This window comes from Bos taurus, chromosome 16 (genome assembly GCF_002263795.3).
Source record: "Bos taurus isolate L1 Dominette 01449 registration number 42190680 breed Hereford chromosome 16, ARS-UCD2.0, whole genome shotgun sequence".
Taxonomy (NCBI): domain Eukaryota; kingdom Metazoa; phylum Chordata; class Mammalia; order Artiodactyla; family Bovidae; genus Bos; species Bos taurus.
Genome location: NC_037343.1, coordinates 4934251 through 4956245, shown reverse-complemented (window position 1 = coordinate 4956245; position 21995 = coordinate 4934251). Strand labels below are relative to the sequence as shown.

General features: G+C 38.1%; 1 protein-coding gene across 12 annotated transcripts in view; it reads right to left on the bottom strand.

Moving 5' to 3' along the window:
• C4BPA (complement component 4 binding protein alpha) overlaps nucleotides 1-21995 on the bottom strand; it is a 46142-nt gene that overhangs the window by 23031 nt on the left and 1116 nt on the right. Inside the window, exons 2-6 of one of the 12 annotated variants that reach the window (XM_059875235.1) lie at nucleotides 17689-17807; nucleotides 15204-15319; nucleotides 13561-13724; nucleotides 12278-12460; nucleotides 11493-11592 (exon numbers count right to left, since the gene is read on the bottom strand). In XM_059875235.1, coding sequence (XP_059731218.1) covers nucleotides 11493-11592; nucleotides 12278-12460; nucleotides 13561-13702 — 425 coding nt within the window. In that variant the 5' untranslated portion in view covers nucleotides 13703-13724; nucleotides 15204-15319; nucleotides 17689-17807. The remainder of the gene's footprint in view (nucleotides 1-11492; nucleotides 11593-12277; nucleotides 12461-13560; nucleotides 13725-15203; nucleotides 15320-17688; nucleotides 17808-21995) is intronic. The other 11 variants (XM_005216646.5, XM_010813008.4, XM_010813010.4 and 8 more) reach the window with 11 other exon arrangements.

Genomic DNA, 21995 nt, shown 5'->3' with positions numbered 1-21995 from the left:
GGAAAAGACTCTGATGCTGGAAGGGATTGGGGGCAGGAGGAGAAGGGGACGACAGAGGATGAGATGGCTGGATGGCATCACTGACTCGATGGACATGAGTCTGAGTGAACTCTGGGAGTTGGTGATGGACATGGAGGCCTGGCGTGCTGCGATTCATGGGATCGCAAAGAGTCGGACACAACTGAGCAACTGAACTGAACTGAACTGAACTGAACCTAAGGAGAAACACTCCAGAATTTTCTTTCATGCATAATGCCAAGTTATTGTGGTCTGTAAGTGAATTAATAGCCAAGTTCTGTATATGCTTAAAAGATCAGATCACAACATAAGATGTGCCTACAGTTAACACATATTATTACTTCTCTGCTCCATCACCTTGGTGCCATAACACACAGCCAGAATTACAGCAAACCCAGCTCCTGAAGGATGTCCTCCTTCATATAGTCCAACTTCTGATCCAAGTACATTAGCACTGCAGAGAAGGGCAACAACTTCTACAAGACATTCTCATCTTTGAAGTCGAAGGCTAAGAGGTAATGAAAGAACAATATGAACCCCAGTCTATACTCATGGGTATACTCTAGTGCATACTATGACTTCCAGTCTATACTCCACTCAGCCACGTGATTCTTCTTTTGGTTTTACATCTCCCACTTCAAATCCACCTTCCCTTTTTGACTGCCTGCCCTGCTGACCTCAGGTCACGGTAGCAAACATAAAAGAAACAGCCTCCTGTACACTTTCGCCAGCTGCCAGACTGTTATCAAGTCAGATTCCTATAGCAAATCCATATATATACACCTGAGTTAGTCCTAACTAATATAACTGATATAGAAAAAAAAAAGCTACAATTAAAAAAAGTATGAAAATGGAAATTAAGAAGTAAAATAATCACTCTTTGCAGAGGATATGATTGCAAACTGGGTAATCCCTAGAAAATTAAACTGAAAAACTAATATAAATAATAAAATAATTTAGAAAATTAGCTTAGACATTAAGTTTACATGCAGAAATCAAGCATATTTGTGTATAAATACACATATAATATTACAGTATTTAATGGAAGAAATGATCCATTTAAAGTAGCAAAACTAGGGGCTTCCTTGGTGGCTCAGTGGTAAAGAATCCACCTGCTAATGCAGGAGATATGAGTTTCATCCCTGATCCAGGAAGATTCCACATACTTCTGAGCAACTAAGCCTGTACGCCACAACAATTGAGCCTGTACTCTAAAGCCCAGGGGCCACAACTACTGAGCCCATGCATCAAACTACCGAAGCCCACACACCCTGTGCTCTGCAACAAGAGAAGCCACCACAGTGAGAGGCAAGTGCACCACAATTAGAGAGTAGCTCCACTTGCCACAACTCGACTAAAGCTCTTGCAGTAACAAAGACCCACCACAGCCAAAAATTAAATAAAATAAGTAAAAAATTAAAAATAAATAAATAAAATAGAAAAACTAAAATACCTAGGTTTAATCACTTCAAGAAGTGCAGAAAGAAAATATTGAAACACTTCTAAAGAAATGAGAAAAACACTAAAATAAATAGGGTATAGCACCCCAAAACAGGCCACTTTGGCATCAGTATTATTTTTAGCTAAAGGTACCCAAAAATTAGCAGATGCAAGAAACTTCTGACCTCCCCTTTTCTTCAAGAAAGCAGACCAAATTCCCATGTGAAAGATGACTTTTCTATACCAGGAGGAAAGAACATTTTTATCACCTAAAATAAGAGTACTGAGGCCAAGAGAAGTGTGTACTAAAAGATCATGTTAAAAATAATGCTTATCTCTCTTTAGCCACCATATATATTTTCATTGCTGTCATTGCTGTTTAGTCACTAAGTTGTGTCCAACTCTTTGTGACCCCATGGACTGTAGCCCACCAGGATCCTCTGTCCATGGGATTTTCCAGGAAGGAATACTGGAGTGGGTTACCATTTCCTTCTCCAGGTGATCCACAAATACTATTCTTTGCACAATCTAATATATAAAGCGTGGGGTAGATGTGGCAGAGTAGGAGGACATGGAGCTCACATCTCCTCACGGCTAGGGCATCTACCAGGCACTGGCGGTGGACCTCAGACACCTAAGGATGGGAGGAACTCCTGTGTTACCAGGTAGGACATGGGGGGAAGGGAAGGGGGAGGAGAAGTGGAAGCGGGAGGAATTGGCACCCCTGAGGCTCAGCTTGGGGGAGAAAAGGGATTCCCAAGCTGGGAGAGGGCCACCCACAGTGGGGATGTGGAGAGACCTTGGGGAATCATAGGATCAAAAGTCAACACAGCCAGTATTTCCCCTGCCCACTCAAACCCTAGGAAGCCTACTGGGATCTCAGACCTGAACTTTCACCCTCTGAGGCCCCCTCTAGCTGCAGGGTTCCTGGGGGGAAGAGAGGGAAGGAGGAAGGAAAAGTAGACGCCAGTAGACCCAGTGCTCCTGAGATGCATGTGGGGGAGGGGAAGGGTTTCCACACTCAAGTGAGGACCATCCAGTGAGGGGCCCAGAAGAGATAAGGAGAAACATTCCAGGGATTGGATTGGAAGGGAATGGAACCATTGTTTCCCCCCTCCAGTTTCGACCCTGGAATGCCTGTTGGGGTCCTGTTGCCTGAACCTTGGAGCATTGAGGTACCCTCTAGCTCTGCTGAGCCCTAAGTCCTGCCTCCATCACCCCTCAGGACTGGTACTGAGCCCCCTCCCCACACCTGCCTAAGCCCCATTCTCTCCTAAGACCTGCCCCCCTACAGCCAAAGCCTTTTCCAGCATCCTTTTCCTTCTCTTTTCTTTTTTGCTGTTGTGCTTCTGTTTTGCTGTATTTTTGTTTCATTTATGTTTTTATTTTTTCTAATATATTTTTAATTTTCTAATTTAACCTTTTGTTCTTTGTTATTGTTATATTTTTTTTCTTTTACCTTTTTTTTTTTTTTTTTTTTTTTTGCTCTGAGGGTCAGGAGTGAGCTCCTGTAGTGACAGAGTTGCATCCAAACCATTGGACTAACACAGAACCTCAGACCAAAGGGAATATTAATCAGAGTGAGTTATCCTGGAGGGCCTCATCTCAGCACCAAAACCTGGCTCTGCCCAACTGCCAGCAACTCCAGTGCTGGAAACCTCAGGCTAAACAAGTAAGACAGGGACACAGCCTCACCTACCAAAAAAAAAAAATAATAAGACCACAAAAACATATATTACAAGGTTAAAAACCTACAAGACCAAATAAATGAAGAGGAAATAGGCAACCTACCTGAAAACGAGTTCAGAATAATGACAGTAGAAATGATCCAAAATCTTGGAAAAAGAATGGAGGCATAGATCCAGAAAATACAACAAATATTTAACAAGGACCTAGAAGAACTAAAGGACTGAACAAACAGTGGTGAACAATACAATAAATGAAATGAAAAATACATTAGAAGGAATTAATAACAATAACAGAACCAGAAGAATCAATTTGTGAGCTGGAAAATAGAAGAGTGAAAATAACTGCCAAGGAACAGAATAAAGAAAAAAGAATGAAAGGAATTGAGGTCAGTCTCAGAGACCTCTGGGACAACATTAAATGCACCAACAATTCAAATTGTAGGAGTCCCAGAAGAGAAAGACAAAGGGTTTGAGAAAATATTTGAAGACATTATAGTTGAAAACTTCCCTAACATGGAAAAGTAAATATCCACTGATGTCCATGAAGCACAGAGAGTCTCATATAAGATAAACCCAAGAAAAAACACGTATCAATCAAGTGAACAAAAAGTAAATTCAAAGAAAAAATGTTAAAAGCAGAAAGGGAAAAGTAAGAAATAACATACAAGGGAATTCCCATAAAGTTGTCAGCTGATTTTTTAGCAGAAACTCTTCAAGCGAGAAGGGAATGGCAGGATATAAAGTGATGAAAGGGAAAAACCTACAACCAAGATTACACAGCACGGATCTCATTCAGATTTGGTGGAGAAAAGCAAAACTAAAAGAATTCAGCATCACCAAACTAGCTTTACAACAAATTCTCTAGGTATGAAATACAAGAGAAAAGAAAGAACAAAAACAAGCAAAAACAATTAAGAAAATGGTAATAGGAACATACATGTCAATAATTACCAAGTGCTCCAATCAAAAGGCACAGACTGGCTGAATGAATACAAAAACAAGACCCACATATATGCTGTCTACATGAAACCCAAGGGCTTCCCTGGTGGCTCAGAGGTTAAAGCGTCTGCCTGCAATGTGGGAGACCTGGGTTCGATCCCTGGGTCGGGAAGATCCCCTGGAGAAGGAAATGGCAACCCCCTCCAGTGTCCTTCCCTGGAGAATTCCATAGACGGGGGAGCCTGGTGGGCTACAGTCCACAGGGTCGCAAAAAGTAGGACACGACTGAGCGACTTCACTTCACTTCTTCACTCACAAGAAACCCACTTCAGACTTAGGGACATATACAGACATAAAGTGAGGGGATGGAAAAAGATATTCCATGCAAATGGAAATAAAAAGAAAGTGGGAGTGGCAATTCTCATATAAATAAATAGAGTTACAAGAGATAAGGGAGGACACTACATATTGATCATGGGATCAATCAGAGAAGAAAATGTAACAATTATAAGTATTTATGCACCCAGCATAGGAACACCTCAATATATAAGGCAAATGCTAACTGCCATAAAAGGGCAAATTGATAGTAGCACAATAATAGTGGGGACATTGACACCCCACTTACACCAAAAGGCAGATCATCCAGACACAAAGTAAATAAAGAAATACAGCTTTAAATGACATGATAGACTAGATAAGTTTGATGGATATTGATAGGACATTCACTTGAAAGTTGCAAAATACAATTTTTTCTTATGTGCACATGGAACATTCTCCGGGATAGATCACATCTTTGGTCACAAACCAAGCCTTGGAACATTTAGGAAAATCAAAATTGTATCAAGCATCTTTTCTGACCACAACAGTACAAGATTAGAAATTAATTACAAGGAAAAAAACTAAAACATAAACACATGGAGGCTAAACAGTGCCCTACTTAATAACAAGAGATCATTGAAGAAATTAAAGGGAGAAAAAATTTATACGCAGAAACAAATGACAACAAAAACAGAACAATTCAAAACCTACGGAGTACAGCAAAAGTAATTCTAAAAGGGAAGTTATAGCAATTCAACCTCAACTCAAGAAACAAGAATAGTCTCAAACAAGCAATCTAACCTTACATCCAAAGAAACTAAAGAAAGAACAACAACAGCAAAAAAAAAAAAAAAAAAAGTTGGTAAAAGGAAAGAAGAGGTCAGAGCAGAAATAAATGAAATAGAAATGAATAAAACAGTAACAAAAATCAATATAACTAAAAGTTGGTTCATAGAGAAGATAAATAAAATATATAAACCCTTATCCAGAATCATTAAGAAAAAAAGGGAGAAGACTCAAATCAATAAAATTAGAAATGAAAAAGGAGAAATTATAATTGATGCCATAGAAATACAAGGGACCATAAGAGACTGCTAGAAGCAACTATATGCCAACAAAATAGACAACCTGGAAGAAAAGGACAATTTTCCAAGACTGAATCAGGAGGAATTAGAAAATATAAACAGACCAATCACAAGTAACCAGATGGAAACTGTAATTAAAAATCTTCCAAGACCAGATGGCTTCACAGGCAAATTTTATCAAATATTTAGAAAGCATCTAATGCCTATCCTCAAACCTCCCCCAAAAAAATGCAGAAGGAGGAACACTCCAAAACTTGTTTTATGAGGCTACCATCACCCTGATATCAAAACCAGGCAAAGATATCACAAAAAAAGATTGTGCACCAATATCACTGATACAAATAGACTCAAAAATCCTCAACAAAATATTAGCAAATAGAATCCAATAATATGCAAAAAGGCTCATAAACCATGGTCAAGTGAGATTTATCCCAAGGATACAAAGATTCTTCTATACATGCAAATCAACTTATGTGATACACTACATTAACAAAATGAAGAATGTAAACAGTATGATCATCTCAGTAGATGCAGAAAAAGTTTTTGACAAAATTCAACACCCATTTGTGGGAAAAAAAAAAAATACTCTCCAGAAAGAGGACATAGAGGGAATCTACCACAACATAATAAAGGCCATATATGACAAACCCACGGCAAACATCATTCTCAGTGACAAAAAAACTGGAAACACTTCCTCTAATCAGGACCAAGACTAAGAAGTCTACTCTCACCACTATTGTTCAACATAGTTTGGAAGTCCTAGTCATGGTAATCAGAGAAGAAAAAGAAAAGAAAAAAAAAAAGTGGAGTCCAGTTTGGAAAAAGAACCCAGAGAAGAAAAATGAAAAAAAAAAAAAAAGGAATCCAGGTTATCATTGTTTGCAGATGACATGATACTATACATAGAAAATCCTGAAGATGTCACCAGAAAAATACTAGAGTTAATCAATGAACTTGATAAGGTTTCAGGATACAATATTAATGCAAAGAACTCTCTTGCATTCCTATACACTAACAGCAAAAGATTAGAAAGAGAAATTAAGTAAACAATCCCATTTAGAACAAAAAGAATAAAATACCTAGGAATAAACCTACCTAAGGAGAAAAAGGTGTGTACTCAGAAAACTATAAAACACTGATGAAAGAAGTCAAAGATGACACAAACAGTTGGAGAGACAGACCATGTTCTTGGATGAGAAGAATCAATATCATGAAAATGAGGACGCTACCCAAAGCAATCTGCAGATTCAATGCAATCCCTATCAAATTAACAATGGCATTTCTCACATAACTAGAACAAAAAAAATTATAATTTGTAAGGAAATACAAAATATCCTGAATAGCCAAAGCAATCTTGAAAAAGAAAGAGAGCTGGAAGATTCAGGCTCCCTAACTATATTACAAAGCTACAGTAATCAAGATAGTATAGTATTGGCACAAAAACAGAAATATAGATCAATAGAACAGGATAGAAAGCCCAGAGATAAACCCATATAGTCACCAAATCTATGGTAAAGGAGGCAAGAACATACATAGGAGAAAAGACAGTCACTTCAATAACTGGTGCTGGGAGAACTGGACAGCTATTGATATGTGCTAAAGAATGAAATTAGAACACTACCTAACTCCATACACAAAAATAAACTCAAAATGGATTAAAGACCTACTGCAAGACTGTACAGTTATTCTCAGAGGAAAACACAGGAAAAACACTTTTTTCCAACAGAAATCAAAGCAAGATCTTTTTGGACACACCTCTTAAAGTAATGAAAATAAAAACAAAAATAAACAAATGGAATTTAATTAAACTTAGAAAACTTTTTCATAGCAAAGGAAACCATAAACAAGACAAAAAGACAACCCTCAGAATGAGAAAAAATATTTGCAAACCAAGCAACAGACAAAAGATTAATCTCCAAATTATATAAACAGCCCACAGAGCTTAATATCAAAGAAAAAAAACCCAAAAGAAAATGGGCAGAAGACCTAAATAAACATTTCTTCAAGGAAGACACAGAGGGCCAAAAGGCACACGAAAATATACTTAACATCACTAATTATTAGAGAAATGTTAATCAAAATTACAATGAGGTATCACCTCACTCTGATGATAGTGGCCATCATCAAAAATCTACAAGCAATAAATGCTGGAGAGGGTGTGGGGAAATGGGAACCCTCTTGCACTATTGCTGGGAATGTAAATTGATACAGCCACTATAGCGAACTGTGTGGAGGTTCCTTGAAAAAGTATACATAGAACTACCTTATGACCCAGCAATCCCACTGCTGGGCATATGTCCTGAGAAAACCATAATTCAAAAAGACACAGGTACCCCAATGTTCATTGTAGCACTGTTTACAGTAGCCAGGATATGGAAACAACCTAAGTGTCCATCAACAGATGAATAGATAAAGAAAATGTGGTACATACATACAATGGAATATTATTCACCATAAAAGGGAACAAAATTGGCCCATGTGGATTGACCTATAATCTGTCATACAGAGTGAAGGAAGTCAGAAAGAAAAAAATGAATATGGTATATTAATGCATGTATGTGGCATCTAGAAAAATGGTACAGATGGACCTAGTTTCAGGGCAGGAACAGAGGCACAGACATAGAGAATTGGCATACAACACAGCAGGAAAAGGAGAGTGGAATGATTAAGAGATTAGGTTTGACATATATACACTACCATGTGTAAAATAGCTAGCTAGTGGGAACCTATAGTAAAGCACAGGGGACTCAGCTCAGTGCTCTGGGATAACCTAGATGGGTGGGATGGTAGGGAGAGATCTCAAAAGGAGGCGATAGATGTATACATATAACTGATTCACTTTTTGTACAGCAGAAACTAGCACATGCATTAGTTGTTCAGTCATGTCCATTCTTTGCAACCCCATGAATCACAGCACGCCAGGCCTCCCTGTCCATCACCAACTCCAGGAGTTCACTGAGACTCGCGTCCATCGAGTCAGTGATGCCATCCAGCCATCTCATCCTCTGCCGTCCCCTTCTCCTCCTGCCCCCAACCCCTCCCAGCATCACAGTCTTTTCCAATGAGTCAACTCTTCGCATGAGGTGGCCAAAGTACTGGAGTTTCAGCTTTAGCATCATTCCTTCCAAAGAAATCCCAGGGCTGATCTCCTTCAGAATGGACTGGTTGGATCTCCTTGCAGTCCAAGGGACTCTCAAGAGTCTTTTCCAACACCACAGTTCAAAAGCATCAATTCTTCGGTGCTCAGCCTTCTTCACAGTCCAACTCTCACATCCATACATGACCACAGGAAAAAACATAGCCTTGACTAGACGGGCCTTTGTTGGCAAAGTAATGTCTCTGCTTTTGAATATGCTATCTAGGTTGGTCATAACTTTCCTTCCAAGGAGTAAGCGTCTTTTAATTTCATGGCTGCAGTCACCATCTGCAGTGATTTTGGAGCCCAGAAAAATAAAGTCTGACACTGTTTCCACTGTTTCCCCATCTATTTCCCATGAAGTGATGGGACCAGATGCCATGATCTTTGTTTTCTGAATGTTGAGCTTCAAGCCAACTTTTTCACTCTCCACTTTCACTTTCATCAAGAGGCTTTTGAGTTCCTCTTCACTTTCTGCCATAAGGGTGGTGTCATCTGCATATCTGAGGTTATTGACATTTCTCCTGGCAATCTTGATTCCAGCTTGTGCTTCTTCCAGCCCAGCGTTTCTCATGATGTACTCTGCATAGAAGTTAAATAAACAGGGTGACAATATACAGCCTTGATGTACTCCTTTTCCTATTTGGAACCGGTCTGTTGTTCCACATCCAGTTCTAACTGTTGCTTCCTGACCTGCATACAGATTTCTCAAGAGGCTGGTCAGGTGGTCTGGTATTCCCATCTCTTTCAGAATTTTCCACAGTTTATTGTGATTCACACAGTCAAAGGCTTTGGCATAGTCAATAAAACAGAAATAGATGTGTTTCTGGAACTCTCTTGCTTTTTCCATGATCCAGTGGATGTTTGGCAATTTGATCTCTGGTTCCTCTGCCTTTTCTAAAGCCAGCTTGAACATCAGGAAGTTCACGGTTCACATATTACTGAAGCCTGGCTTGGAGAATTTTGCGCATTACTTTACTAGCATGTGAGATGAGTACACTTGTGTGGTAGTTTGAGCATTCTTTGGAATTGCCTTTCTTTGGGATTGGAATGAAAACTGACCTTTTCCAGTCCTGTGGCCACTGCTGAGTTTTCCAAATTTGCTGGCATATTGAGTGCAGCACTTTCACAGCATCATCTTTCAGGATTTGAAATAGCTCCACTGGAATTCCATCACCTCCACTAGCTTTGTTCGTAGTGATGCTTTCTAAGGCCCACTTGACTTCACATTCCAGGATGTCTGGCTCTAGGTCAGTGATCACTCCATCGTGATTATCTGGGTCGTGAACAGCTTTTTTGTACAGTTCTTCTGTGTATTCTTGCCACCTCTTCTTAATATCTTCTGCTTCTGTTAGGTCCATACCATTTCTGTTCTTTATCAAGCCCATCTTTGCATGAAATTTTCCCTTGGTATCTCTAATTTCTTGAAGAGATCTCTAGTCTTTCCCATTCTGTTGTATACTATATATTTACTACAAATGGATCAAAGCTTTTAACATTAAAAAATATGAAAACATAAAAGTATAGAAGAAAGCTAGGCAAATAGTTCAAAAGCTTGTATTTGAGAAGGCCTTTTAAATTAAGACTTAAAATTCAGAAGCCATTTTAAAAGGAAGACTGATAAATTTGACAACATATACCAAACCTAAGGGCTTCCCAGGTAGTTCAGTGGGTAAAGAATTTGCAACACACGAGACACAAGAGACGCGGGTTCAATCCCTGGGTGGGGAAGATCCCCTGGAAGAGGAGATCCAGTCAGTATTCTTGCCTGGAGAATCCCATGGACAGAAGAACCTGGCGGGCTACAGTCCATAGCGTCAAAAAGAGTCAGACATGACTGAAGCAACTTAGCACACATGCATGCATGCAGCAAAACCAAGTCAAAAGAAAAACTTTGAACGCAAAGTTGCAGCTCACATCAGAAGCAAGGTGTGAACCCTAACAGACACAAATCCATGTGAATATATATATCCATATACCGTAAAAATTAAGAATAAAATGCCCAACTAGTTAATAGTAAAAATAGGCAAAGGATATGCCAAATAATTCACAAATATTGAATAAATACAAACATCTCTTATTAAAACATGCTGAATTTTACTCATAATAAGAGAAATATACATTTAAACTATAGTAAGATTTCATTTTTACCTCTTAAATTGGGAAATTTTCAACATTTTTACAAGCATTGAAGGTTTGACAGCAAACTTAGTTGGAAAGTTTATGGTGAAATAAACATTTGTATATTCTGCAAAACCATGTAACTCCTACAGAGAGCAATTTGGAAATAGTTTTCAAATTTTCAAATATATGTGCTCTTTGACCCAGGATTCCTACCATGGAAATTTACCCTACAGATATAATTTATATATACAAGGTAATGCATTAGAGCATAGTTCAGAACAGAAAAAGATTGGAAAATTCATGGATCCATCAAAGAGATTATCAGCCCACAATACATCACACAATAAAATCCTGTGCAGGCGTAAAAGGGAATTAATGAGAAACCTCTCTATGCACAAACATAGAGACACCTTCTGTTTATATTGATAAATAAAATATAAAGCGAGATTTAAGAGATTTAAGACTAATTTTCCTATCGGAAAGTTGTCAAATAGGAATACATAATAATTTCTTAACTTGTATTTATAAAAGTAAACACTAGAAAAATTCATGAGAAGCCAATATAAGTGTATCCCTGTTTAAAGATGGAAAGGAATGTGGTGATGGAAATAGAATGAAAGTGAGAATTCTCAGTAGATACCTTTTATATCATGTTTGGTTTTGAAATAAAGATTATATTATACATTAGCTATTTTAAAATTTTTAATTTAAAAGAAAAGTATCTCTAGATTGCCTCACACTCACCCTTCTGAACAGCTGAATTCTATTTCTGATCCAAAAGAGTAATCTGTCTTAACTATCACTTGCCCATTAAGTAATTCTCCTGGGTTTTCACATCGTTTTTCTGCGAGAAAAGTTAAAATGATGATTAGCGATTCCATGCACTCAAGGATATGGCATTAGAAAAGAGAGCTGATGGATCATTGTGGTAATGAAGTCTATGGTCCAGAATTTAACATACTGACCAGGGAACTCAGCTCCATTCTACATCTCCAGTGTGTACTTGGAACTTAAGCCACTCAAAATACATGTCCTTGGTCACAAAAGGTACAAAAAAAGTATAGATTGCTTGTGTATACCCATACTACTAGAAAAACATCACAGAATTTATTCTCAATTAAGAGTGAATAACAGCATCTTCTTCCAAACACAGTATTTGGGATGAGGTTTCTTTGAAAACTGTATCATCATTTTCTAGACACGTAATTTTCATAATTTTATACAGTGAATCTAGTTTTCAGTGTATTAAAATGAATTTGCAGTTCACTTCTGAAAAAAAGTACTTAGTGAATAGATTGTAAATGATAGATTTATTTTTCAGTGCAACTAGGTGGCTCCTAATTTGTTTGTTTTATTCATTTGTTTTTTTTCAAAAAGTGGCACACGTGTACATTGAAATCAGTAACTGACCAACTGGATTGTTCCTCAGTGATCAGAGATACTCATTTGCATTTATAAAGCTTAGTTCCTGAGGCAACTTTGCAAAGAAGGACAAAGCACAAATAAGAGAAATGAATGTTCATACTTACTGACACAAAACTCTTTGTATTTCCAATTGTCTGTTCCATCACAGATAAGAAAGTTCTTTCTTGAACTTATCCTGTAGCCAGGACGACAGGTGTATCTCAGAGTAGTTCCAGTTTCAAACCTTGTCTCATTCAACTCATTTATTGGAAAAGCAAAGTCTAAATAGGGTGGAATACCACAACTGCCTGAATACCAAAATGACAAAACACTCAAGTTAGAGCTTGAGACACAGCATCCTAAAGTTTCAGTAGCATTACTTTAGGGCAGGAACCATTCTTTTCTCCTCTAATCAAGAAAAGTAATAACTCCTATTATCCCCACTGTTCAATGAATCCAAAGAGTAATTCGTAATACATGTTTGTTGATTAACGACAATGATAAAGATAAAAGCCATAAATTTTTCATTTCTTTTCTCCTATAAATGATTTATCTTAAAAGGATGGCAGACAGGATTTCATCAGCCTAGCAGATTGCCCATATCTGCTGACTCATATGCATCCATGCAAATCCCAAAGTCCAACAGTTTTCTTCAACAGAAGTATATCACCTCATTAATAATAACAGAAACTTACCATTTAATTAATAGTAACATTACATGAGTTTGGGTGAACTCCGGGAGTTGGTGATGGACAGGGAGGCCTGGCATGCCACAATTCATGGGGTCGCAAAGAGTCAGACACAACTAATCAACTGAACTGAACAGAACTGAACATTACATAACATTGATTGTTTCAGAGAACAGAAACTTGGTGGCTAGGAGAAGGATGACTATAACATTCCTAATTTGTCCTTTTTGCATCCTTTGGATTTTGTGTTGTCTGAAGGAAGAAACATGCAGCCCTTGAAGCATAACAATCTTAATCCTGCTTTACTTGCAAGAACAAAATATAGGGCTGATTTACCCTTTAGGAGCCACTTTAGAAGTTTATACTTTTCCTGTCCATTCTGGATAAACCCACAGGCAGTGAAGATTGTTTAGTCAGGCTAATAGATAACACAGATTTGTTTCAAGTCATGGTTGGGGACAGATTGTTTTGGAAATCCCTGAAGAAGAAATTCTAGGAGGAAATGTCTACAAAACTGGCTATGTGTAAAGCAAATGACCCCTACATTTCAAATTATTCCAAATCCCCTTAAGTTCCAAATTCCTCATCAAATAAACCCTTTGTTGCTAAAGCTGAATTTCTGCTAAAAGCTTAATCAGTTCTTTGTTAGTCTTGAAAGTGAAGGAGCAAATGATCTTGAAACTTTGCTGACAATTTGAACTTCTCTCCCTATTACTCACCAAGAACAGTGGCCAACAGAGTAGCAACCAAGGTCACTTGGAACAGAATTGGATCAGAGATACTCCACAGCCTAGAGAAGGGCCAGGATGCCATTGTCCCCTTGCTATGAAGGATCATAACTGGAACTCGCTGATGCTTCATTGACACTTTTCTGCTGAAAGAACTCAATTTGAAAAACAATCATTGAATTCCTACTTGTCATAAAGCACTAGGATCATGCTATGGGATCCATGTCTTGAAGAAATTACAGCCTAGAATTGGAAGAAAAGACACGAAACAGCAGGTGTTAGCCTCTGAAGAAGCACTCTGCTCATGAGAGAGATTCATTCCAAGTGGAGAGATGGGAGGTAGCTTAATCTGAGTTAGGTATTCTGCAAAAGTTAGAAAATGTAGGCAGGGCATATTGGGGAACAGTACATAGCACTACAGTTTGGCTGGAAAGTAAGGTGTTACAGATGGTTGTTAAGCAGGAGGCAGCTCACAGGTGTGTCTGAATGGGACATAAGGGCCAAGGTTAGGAATTTATGGACGCTACTCTTTAGAGAGTAAAGAGCCAGTGTTTCTCGGTTTTGTTTTGATTTGGTTTTGTTTTTGGTGTGTTTGTTTTTAATATGTCCTTAGAGTGATACATCATTGTATCTTAATATCACTAGAGTGGATGTATTAAATATACATGATAGATTGAAATGAACAGAGGAGAAACAGGGAGATTGATTAAGAAGACTATTGTAGTTGGCCAGGTGAGCCACAGAGATGATCAGACCAAGGAAATGGCAAAGGAGTTAGAGAAAATGAAATAAATTTAAAACAAAACAAAAAGCAGGAAGATTATAAGATAGAGAAAAAAGAGTTGGATCATCATGTATAACATTGGCAGTTCCTCATGACAACTATCAACTGAAACAATAAACCAAGCAATTTGCAGTTTTGGGGGGAAAAGATGGTTTTATTTATAGATATATGTAGGGGCTTTCCAGGTGGATCAGCAGTAAAGAATCCACATGCCAAACAGGAGACACAGGTTCCATCTCTGGGTCGGGAAGATCCCCTGGAGAAGGAAATGGTAACCCATTCCAGTATTCTTGCCTGGAAAATCCCATGGGTAAAGAAGCCTGGCAGGCTACAGTCCATGGGGTCGCAAAGAGATGGTCATGACTTAGCAACTAAACAATAACAACATAGATATATGTAGATATATATATATATAGGTATATAAATAAAAATATATGTGACAAATGTACTTTCATTATTTAATTAGACTATTTAAAGACTTATTTAAAGCTAAATCATGAAGAACATTTTCTCTTCACCACACTCCTGTTCCATTGGAAAAAAAAAAAAGTGTATCTTAAATTTACATTAGAATTAGTCTTTGTCTTCAAAGGAACACACGAAGTTAAGCCCCAATGAAATACTGAATTTCTTTTATTCTGATTCTTCTGTTTGATCCATATGATTCTACTCTCTCCATGTGTCCATAATTCATATTAATTGCATATCCATTTAGATAAAAGGGGTCCCCTCAATATTTGCCTCAAAGATGTTTCTGTCCCACATTTAGGGGAAAAAAGTTCATAGTGGCCCTTCACACGACACGGAGGGCTCCAATTTCTTCACTGAGCAAAGACTCGTCTAATCTTACCTTTGCAAACTCAGTTCTGACACTCAGGCCTCCACCTGCTGTCAGCTGCAGGTAACTCCACCCCTACCCCATGAGCTCTGGGCTTGGCCACTAGGAAAATTCTGCAAAAAAAATACCTGTTGAAGAATTTATCAAATATCTTTAGTTATTTAAAATGTGCTTGCAGAATTTGTATTGGAAAAATTGAAAAGAGTCAGGACCAGAGTTCTGAGCCCCTGTTTTTCTTGCTTTCCCTTCTCTGTTTTCTTAATACCTCCCTCCTAATCTCTAGTCTCTACTCCAAGCAAGCTGATGAGACTGGAGACAATTGCGGGTAGAGCAGGGTCCAAATGATGAAAACCAGTCCGCTAAATCATCTGCAAAATTTACAAAATATCACAAATTTCTCCCACCCAAAAACCATAAGAATCAGTTTCTTTCATTTTTGATGTCAGTAAATGTGTCATGTTTATTGAATTTCAGTGAAATTAAAGAGATTTAAAAATATCAATGTGTTGGCAAAATAGAATTTGACTGTAATCAAGAGGATAACAGTATAGAGTAAAATTTTTCCCACATGAATTGCTGTAGTTGTTACAATATTCACAAGAAAAATGTACACATAGAACATAATCAGAAAAATATTTGTGAGTATATTTATAAAGATATAGCCATAGATTGAATCCTTAGTTTCAGGAAATTGAACAATACTTAAAATGTTATTTCAAAGATAATATTCATTAGTTATGTTCAAACTATATATTTATAACCATTGAATACATTCAAAATGAATACTTCTTAGAATGATATTAACTAAACTGATAATGTGGTAAGTTCAGCAAATTGATTTCAGTGAACTGATCCTTCAGGAATGGGCATACTGGTTTCTGATGACTAACTTTTTAGTCATAAACCAGCTGATCTGGACAACCCAGATCCCTGACATTTCTAAACATGTTCTTACCTTCTACGCCTGCCCATATCATCTTCCCTCTCGCCATTTCCTCTTTAGTTCCTACTCATTCTAGCCGTCCCTTCTCCAGGGTCCCCTCCTGTCCTCCAGACCAGTCTCCAGCTTCCAGTTACAACTGAGTGTTTATAATTCCGATTCTGACTCGGCTTAACTGACAGCTGAGGTTTGTCTTCCCCATTGGACCACAAGTTCTTTGAAGTCAGAAGGTGGGCTGTTAGTCATCTTGGCCCTCCAAGATACCTAGCCCTGTGCCTCACTCAAAATGCTCAAAAAATGTTTGTTGCATTTACTTCAAAAGTACCTAGTGCTAAAACGCTAAAAGTATGTTTTCAAGAAAAATAATACCATTCCATGTCTACTCTTACAGTGCTTGCTTTGTCAAGGTCAGATTTTAGCTGATTTTAAAACAAGGCACATCTGCTATCTTAATGACAGCAGATCCTAGTGATTTTACTCTAGGCTGTTCCCCATCCTTAACCCAAAGTTACCATATCGTCAACTATAAAACATAGGTTAGTAGTGAAGGAAAGAATAAACAAACTCCACAGTTTATGACAGGAGCTAAAAGGCAGCCACATACACGTACAGACCCCATACTGTGGTGAGATTAATGGCATGGCCACAGACACAGGGCTGGGGACTGTGACACAGTCACAGCTGTGACACAGCAAGACAGCATGTGGCCAGACCCTGGGGTATGAACACTGAAGTCAGACCTAGGCCATGTGGATTCAGTCCTGGTTCCCCCTATGCTCTCGATTTCCATATTTATAAATGGAAAATAACTATACATATCTCCCAAAATTGCTGGGAGGGTTTGGTTTGGTGCATGGACAGCACATAGTAAATATCCATGAGAAATGTTAAGGAAGAGGATAACAGCGTTGGTGTTGGAATGTGATTCTAACGGAACCAGAACTCCTAGAGTCAAAACATCATCACAAAAATGACATAAAATCATAATGGCTACAATTCCAGGAGACTTTAGCTAAGCCCTGATAATGAGGAAAACACTCTGGACTTGGGTCAGAAGTCTTGGTCAGGTTTCCACTGTGGCCCATGGTAATAGTAAGGCCCAGTGCGTGCTACATGCTAGGTCGCTTCAGTCCTGCCCAACTCTGCAACGCTGTGGACCATACCCCACTAGGCTTCTCTGTCCATGGGACTCTCCAGGGAAGAATACTGGAGTGGGTTGGTATTTCCTTCTCCAGGGGATCTTCCCCACCCAGGGATCTAACTTTTGTCTATTTCCTGCATTGGCTGTCGGATTCTTTACCACTAGAGCCACCCGGGAAGTGAGACCCAGGACCACACCCAAAGCAATAACAATGGCATCCCCAGGGGTCCCTCCTAGACTTCTGCTTCCCTCATCTTAACTCTCTTCTTGGAAGGAACTCATTCACTCTATGACCATCACCTATGAATCACTCACAGACCTCTGGGCCCAACTGTCTCCTATGGGTACAAAAACTTATATGTACCATAAACTCAATTATTAATTTAAAAAAAATCTAACTCTGCACTGTTACTTACCACATGTCACGTCAATTTTGAGCCTTTCAGGCGTGCCTCCTTTATTCTTGTTGCTAACTATAAAATTCCTGTGCTGAGCCTTATGACTGGAGTTTTACAAAAGGCTGTGAAAAAAATCTCTGCAAAATAAGGAGGAATTATTTTTCTCTTCCCTTGAAATTACAGAATAGCAGATATCTACATCATAAATTGAGCTGCAAATGTTATATCTAACAAAGGGATGGTTTCCGACACTTGAACATAACTTTTAACCTTTTAAAGTCTAAAATTGTAACTGGTTATCTTAGAAAATTATTTTTTGTCTTAGATAATATTTAAATTAATTATTCTGGTTTTGAAAGTTATAAATACTTGTGAACTTCTTAGCAAGTCCAAAAATAAACTGTTACACTTTCTTCACTTGCAATCCTGAACATAAATTAACACTTTTGACTGTTGGATTTCTTTTCTTTAAATTTCAGCTTTATTGAGGCATAGGTGACTAAATTGTAAGATACTTAAAGTGTACATCGTGATATTTGACAAAGGTATACATTATGAAAGTATTTCTCCCTGCTCCCCTTCTAATTAATTAACACATCCATTATATCACATATTTGACTTTTCCCCACAGTGTAATTAAAAAATAATTGACATACATCGTTGCATAAGTTTAAGATATACAGCATGACGATTTGATTCACACAAATTGTGAAATAATTACCATACTACGTCCAGGTAACATTCATCTTCTCATATAGATACAATAAATAGAAAACAAAGAAAAAAAGACAAAATTTTTCCTAATGGTGAGAACTCATGATGAATCTTCAACAACTTTCCAGTACATCATGAAGCAGTTAGTCATGGTCATCGTGCTGTACATTACATGCCTAGCACTTATTTATCTCATAAATAGAAGTTCACACCTTTTAATCACATTCTTCCAACTCCTCCCCCCAACCCAATTCATGCCCTCCACCTCTGGTAACCACAAATCTAATCTCTTTTTCTATAAATTTGTTTTGGACGGTTTTGGTTTTTTGTTTTGTTTTAGATTCCACAAAGAAGTCTACCTTTTCTTTCTAGGAATGACATTTAAGTTCTATTGTCTTGGCAAATTTCAATTGTATGTTACAGTATTACCACCATGTTTTACATTAAATCCTTAAACCTTCATCTTATAGCTGAAAATTTATACCCTTTTACCAAACTCTCCTTGTTTTTCCCATCCCCGAGCCCCTGGCAACCACTTCTTAGATTTCTTAAGAAAAAAAATGTTTTTAAAATTTGTTCTAATAAATCTCAAGGTTCAGCTCAGTATTTCCAACTGATTTATTTGTATCTCCCAGATATCTTGAATCTAACATATCCAAAACTAAACATACCATCTTCCTTCCAACACTGCTTGATCTTTGCTTTCTGTCTCAACTAAGATAATAATCACCACTCAGTGTTCCAAACTAGAAACCTGGGAAACCCAGCTTCCTCTCTCTTGTCACCTTTCCATATGCAAAGTCACCAAGTCTTGTCACATTGGCTGCAGAAACACTAAGAATCTGTCATTCTCTCTTCTACCTACTTCCATGGTCAGGGTTTATGTTCTCAGAGTTTCCTTCACTCCACCCTGTGTCATTGTTTTTTTTTGTTTTTTGTTTTTTGTTTTTTTGAACTTCCTGTTTTGTTTTGTTTTTTAATTTTATTTTATTTTTAAACTTTACAATATTGTATTAGTTTTGCCAAATATTGAAATGAATCCGCCACAGGTATACCTGCGTCCCCCATCCTGAACCCTCCTCCCTCCTCCCTCCCCATACCCTCCCTCTGGGTCGTCCCAGTGCACCAGCCCCAAGCATCCAGTATCGTGCATCGAACCTGGACTGGCGACTCATTTCATACATGATATTATACATGTTTCAATGCCATTCTCCCAAATCTCCCCACCCTCTCCCTCTCCCACAGAGTCCATAAGACTGATCTCTTTTGCTGTCTCGTACACAGGGTTATTGTTACCATCTTTCTAAATTCCATATATATGTGTTAGTATACTGTATTGGTGTTTTTCTTTCTGGCTTACTTCACTCTGTATAATAGGCTCCAGTTTCATCCATCTCATTAGAGCTGATTCAAATGTATTCTTTTTAATGGCTGAGTAATACTCCATTGTGTATATGTACCACAGCTTTCTTATCCATTCATCTGCTGATGGGCATCTAGGTTGCTTCCATGTCCTGGCTATTATAAACAGTGCTGCGATGAACATTGGGGTACATGTGTCTCTTTCCCTTCTGGTTTCCTCAGTGTGTATGCCCAGCAGTGGGATTGCTGGATCATAAGGCAATTCTATTTCCAGTTTTTTAAGGACTCTCCACACTGTTCTCCATAGTGGCTGTACTAGTTTGCATTCCCACCAGCAGTGTAAGAGGGTTCCCTTTTCTCCACACCCTCTCCAGCATTTATTGCTTGTAGACTTTTGGATGGCAGCCATTCTGACTGGTGTGAAATGGTACCTCATAGTGGTTTTGATTTGCATTTCTCTGATCATGAGTGATGTTGAGCATCTTTTCATGTGTTTGTTAGCCATCTGTATGTCTTCTTTGGAGAAATGTCTATTTAGTTCTTTGGCCCATTTTTTGATTGGGTCATTTATTTTTCTGGAGTTGAGCTGTAGGAGTTGCTTGTATATTTTTGAGATTAGTTGTTTGTCAGTTGCTTCATTTGCTATTATTTTCTCCCATTCTGAAGGCTGCCTTTTCACCTTGCTAATAGTTTCCTTTGTTGTGCAGAAGCTTTTTTTTTTTAATTTTTTTTTTAATTTTATTTTATTTTTAAACTTTACAATATTGTATTAGTTTTGCCAAATATCGAAATGAATCCGCCACAGGTATACCCGCGTTCCTTAATTAGGTCCCATTTGTTTATTTTTGCTTTTATTTCCAATATTCTGGGAGGTGGGTCATAGAGGATCCTGCTGTGATGTATGTCGGAGAGTGTTTTGCCTATGTTCTCCTCTAGGAGTTTTATAGTTTCTGGTCTTATGTTGAGATCTTTAATCCATTTTGAGTTAATTTTTGTGTATGGTGTTAGAAAGTGTTCTAGTTTCATTGTTTTACAAGTGGTTGACCAGTTTTCCCAGCACCACTTGTTAAAGAGATTGTCTTTAATCCATTGTATATTCTTGCCTCCTTTGTCAAAGATAAGGTGTCCATATGTGCGTGGATTTATCTCTGGGCTTTCTATTTTGTTCCATTGATCAATATTTCTGTCTTTGTGCCAGTACCATACTGTCTTGATAACTGTGGCTTATCCAGATCAAATGTCACCTCATTGGTGAAGAATTGCCCAACCCCTACACCCAAGAAATATCAATCTTTGCTATGCTTCCCTAATTACCTTGCTGATATGTTAATTGTAACACTATATTGTACTGTAACTATCTATTCGCGTTTGCCCCTTGACTGTAGGACCCTTGAAAGCAAAGGTGTTTACCCAGTTGCCGGTTGCCCAATCTTCCAGTTTCTAACCTAATATTAACTGGCATAATAATAGTTATCCGATAAATGTGAAACAAATGAAATGCGAATTAGTTTTGTCCTTAGAGTGAGAATGACTAAACACCTACTGAGGACCAAATGAAATAATCTGTGCGGAAGTGCTTTGTAAATTTTAAAGAGATGATTCAGTGATTCTTCTCCCCTTGCCGGTTCCCAGGGTGTGTGGTGGCTCACTGGGCCCGGCGGAGCACTTCCAGTTCATCACCATGACTCACTGTGGTCCCTCAGCAGAGCCTGCACAGGACTCAGCAAACCACAGAGTATGGAGATGGAGGCTCGGACTTACGAGCTGAGGAGACCTGATTTGAGTCCCAGCAGTGCCAGTCAATTTCTGTGATCTTGAAGAAGCTATATCAGCTGCCCAGTCTCAGTTTCTCATCCTTAAAATGATGACATTAAACTTAGATTTTCCTTATATTCCCTACAAACCCTAGAATTATGAATTACCCACTGAAAAGCTAAGACTTCCTTAGCAAATGCCCTGATATTTCACTATCACCTTTTAAATTCCTATAGAAATGAAACCAACTCAAGCACTATGGTCACCATGGAGGGTCTCGTGAAAAATACCATTGGCATTTGCAAGGCAGTACAGTTTGAGAGGCTCTGGGAAAATCCTCAGCCTCCAAATTTCCCCTCTCATTAGAGATTACTTTTTTAAGTTAACTAATTTTTTTATTATTAATGTATTTAAGTATTAAATATTAAATTTTATTTCTTTAAAATTCCCTTTTTAAAAATTCAGATACCTCTGGAAAAAATAACTTTTTTTCT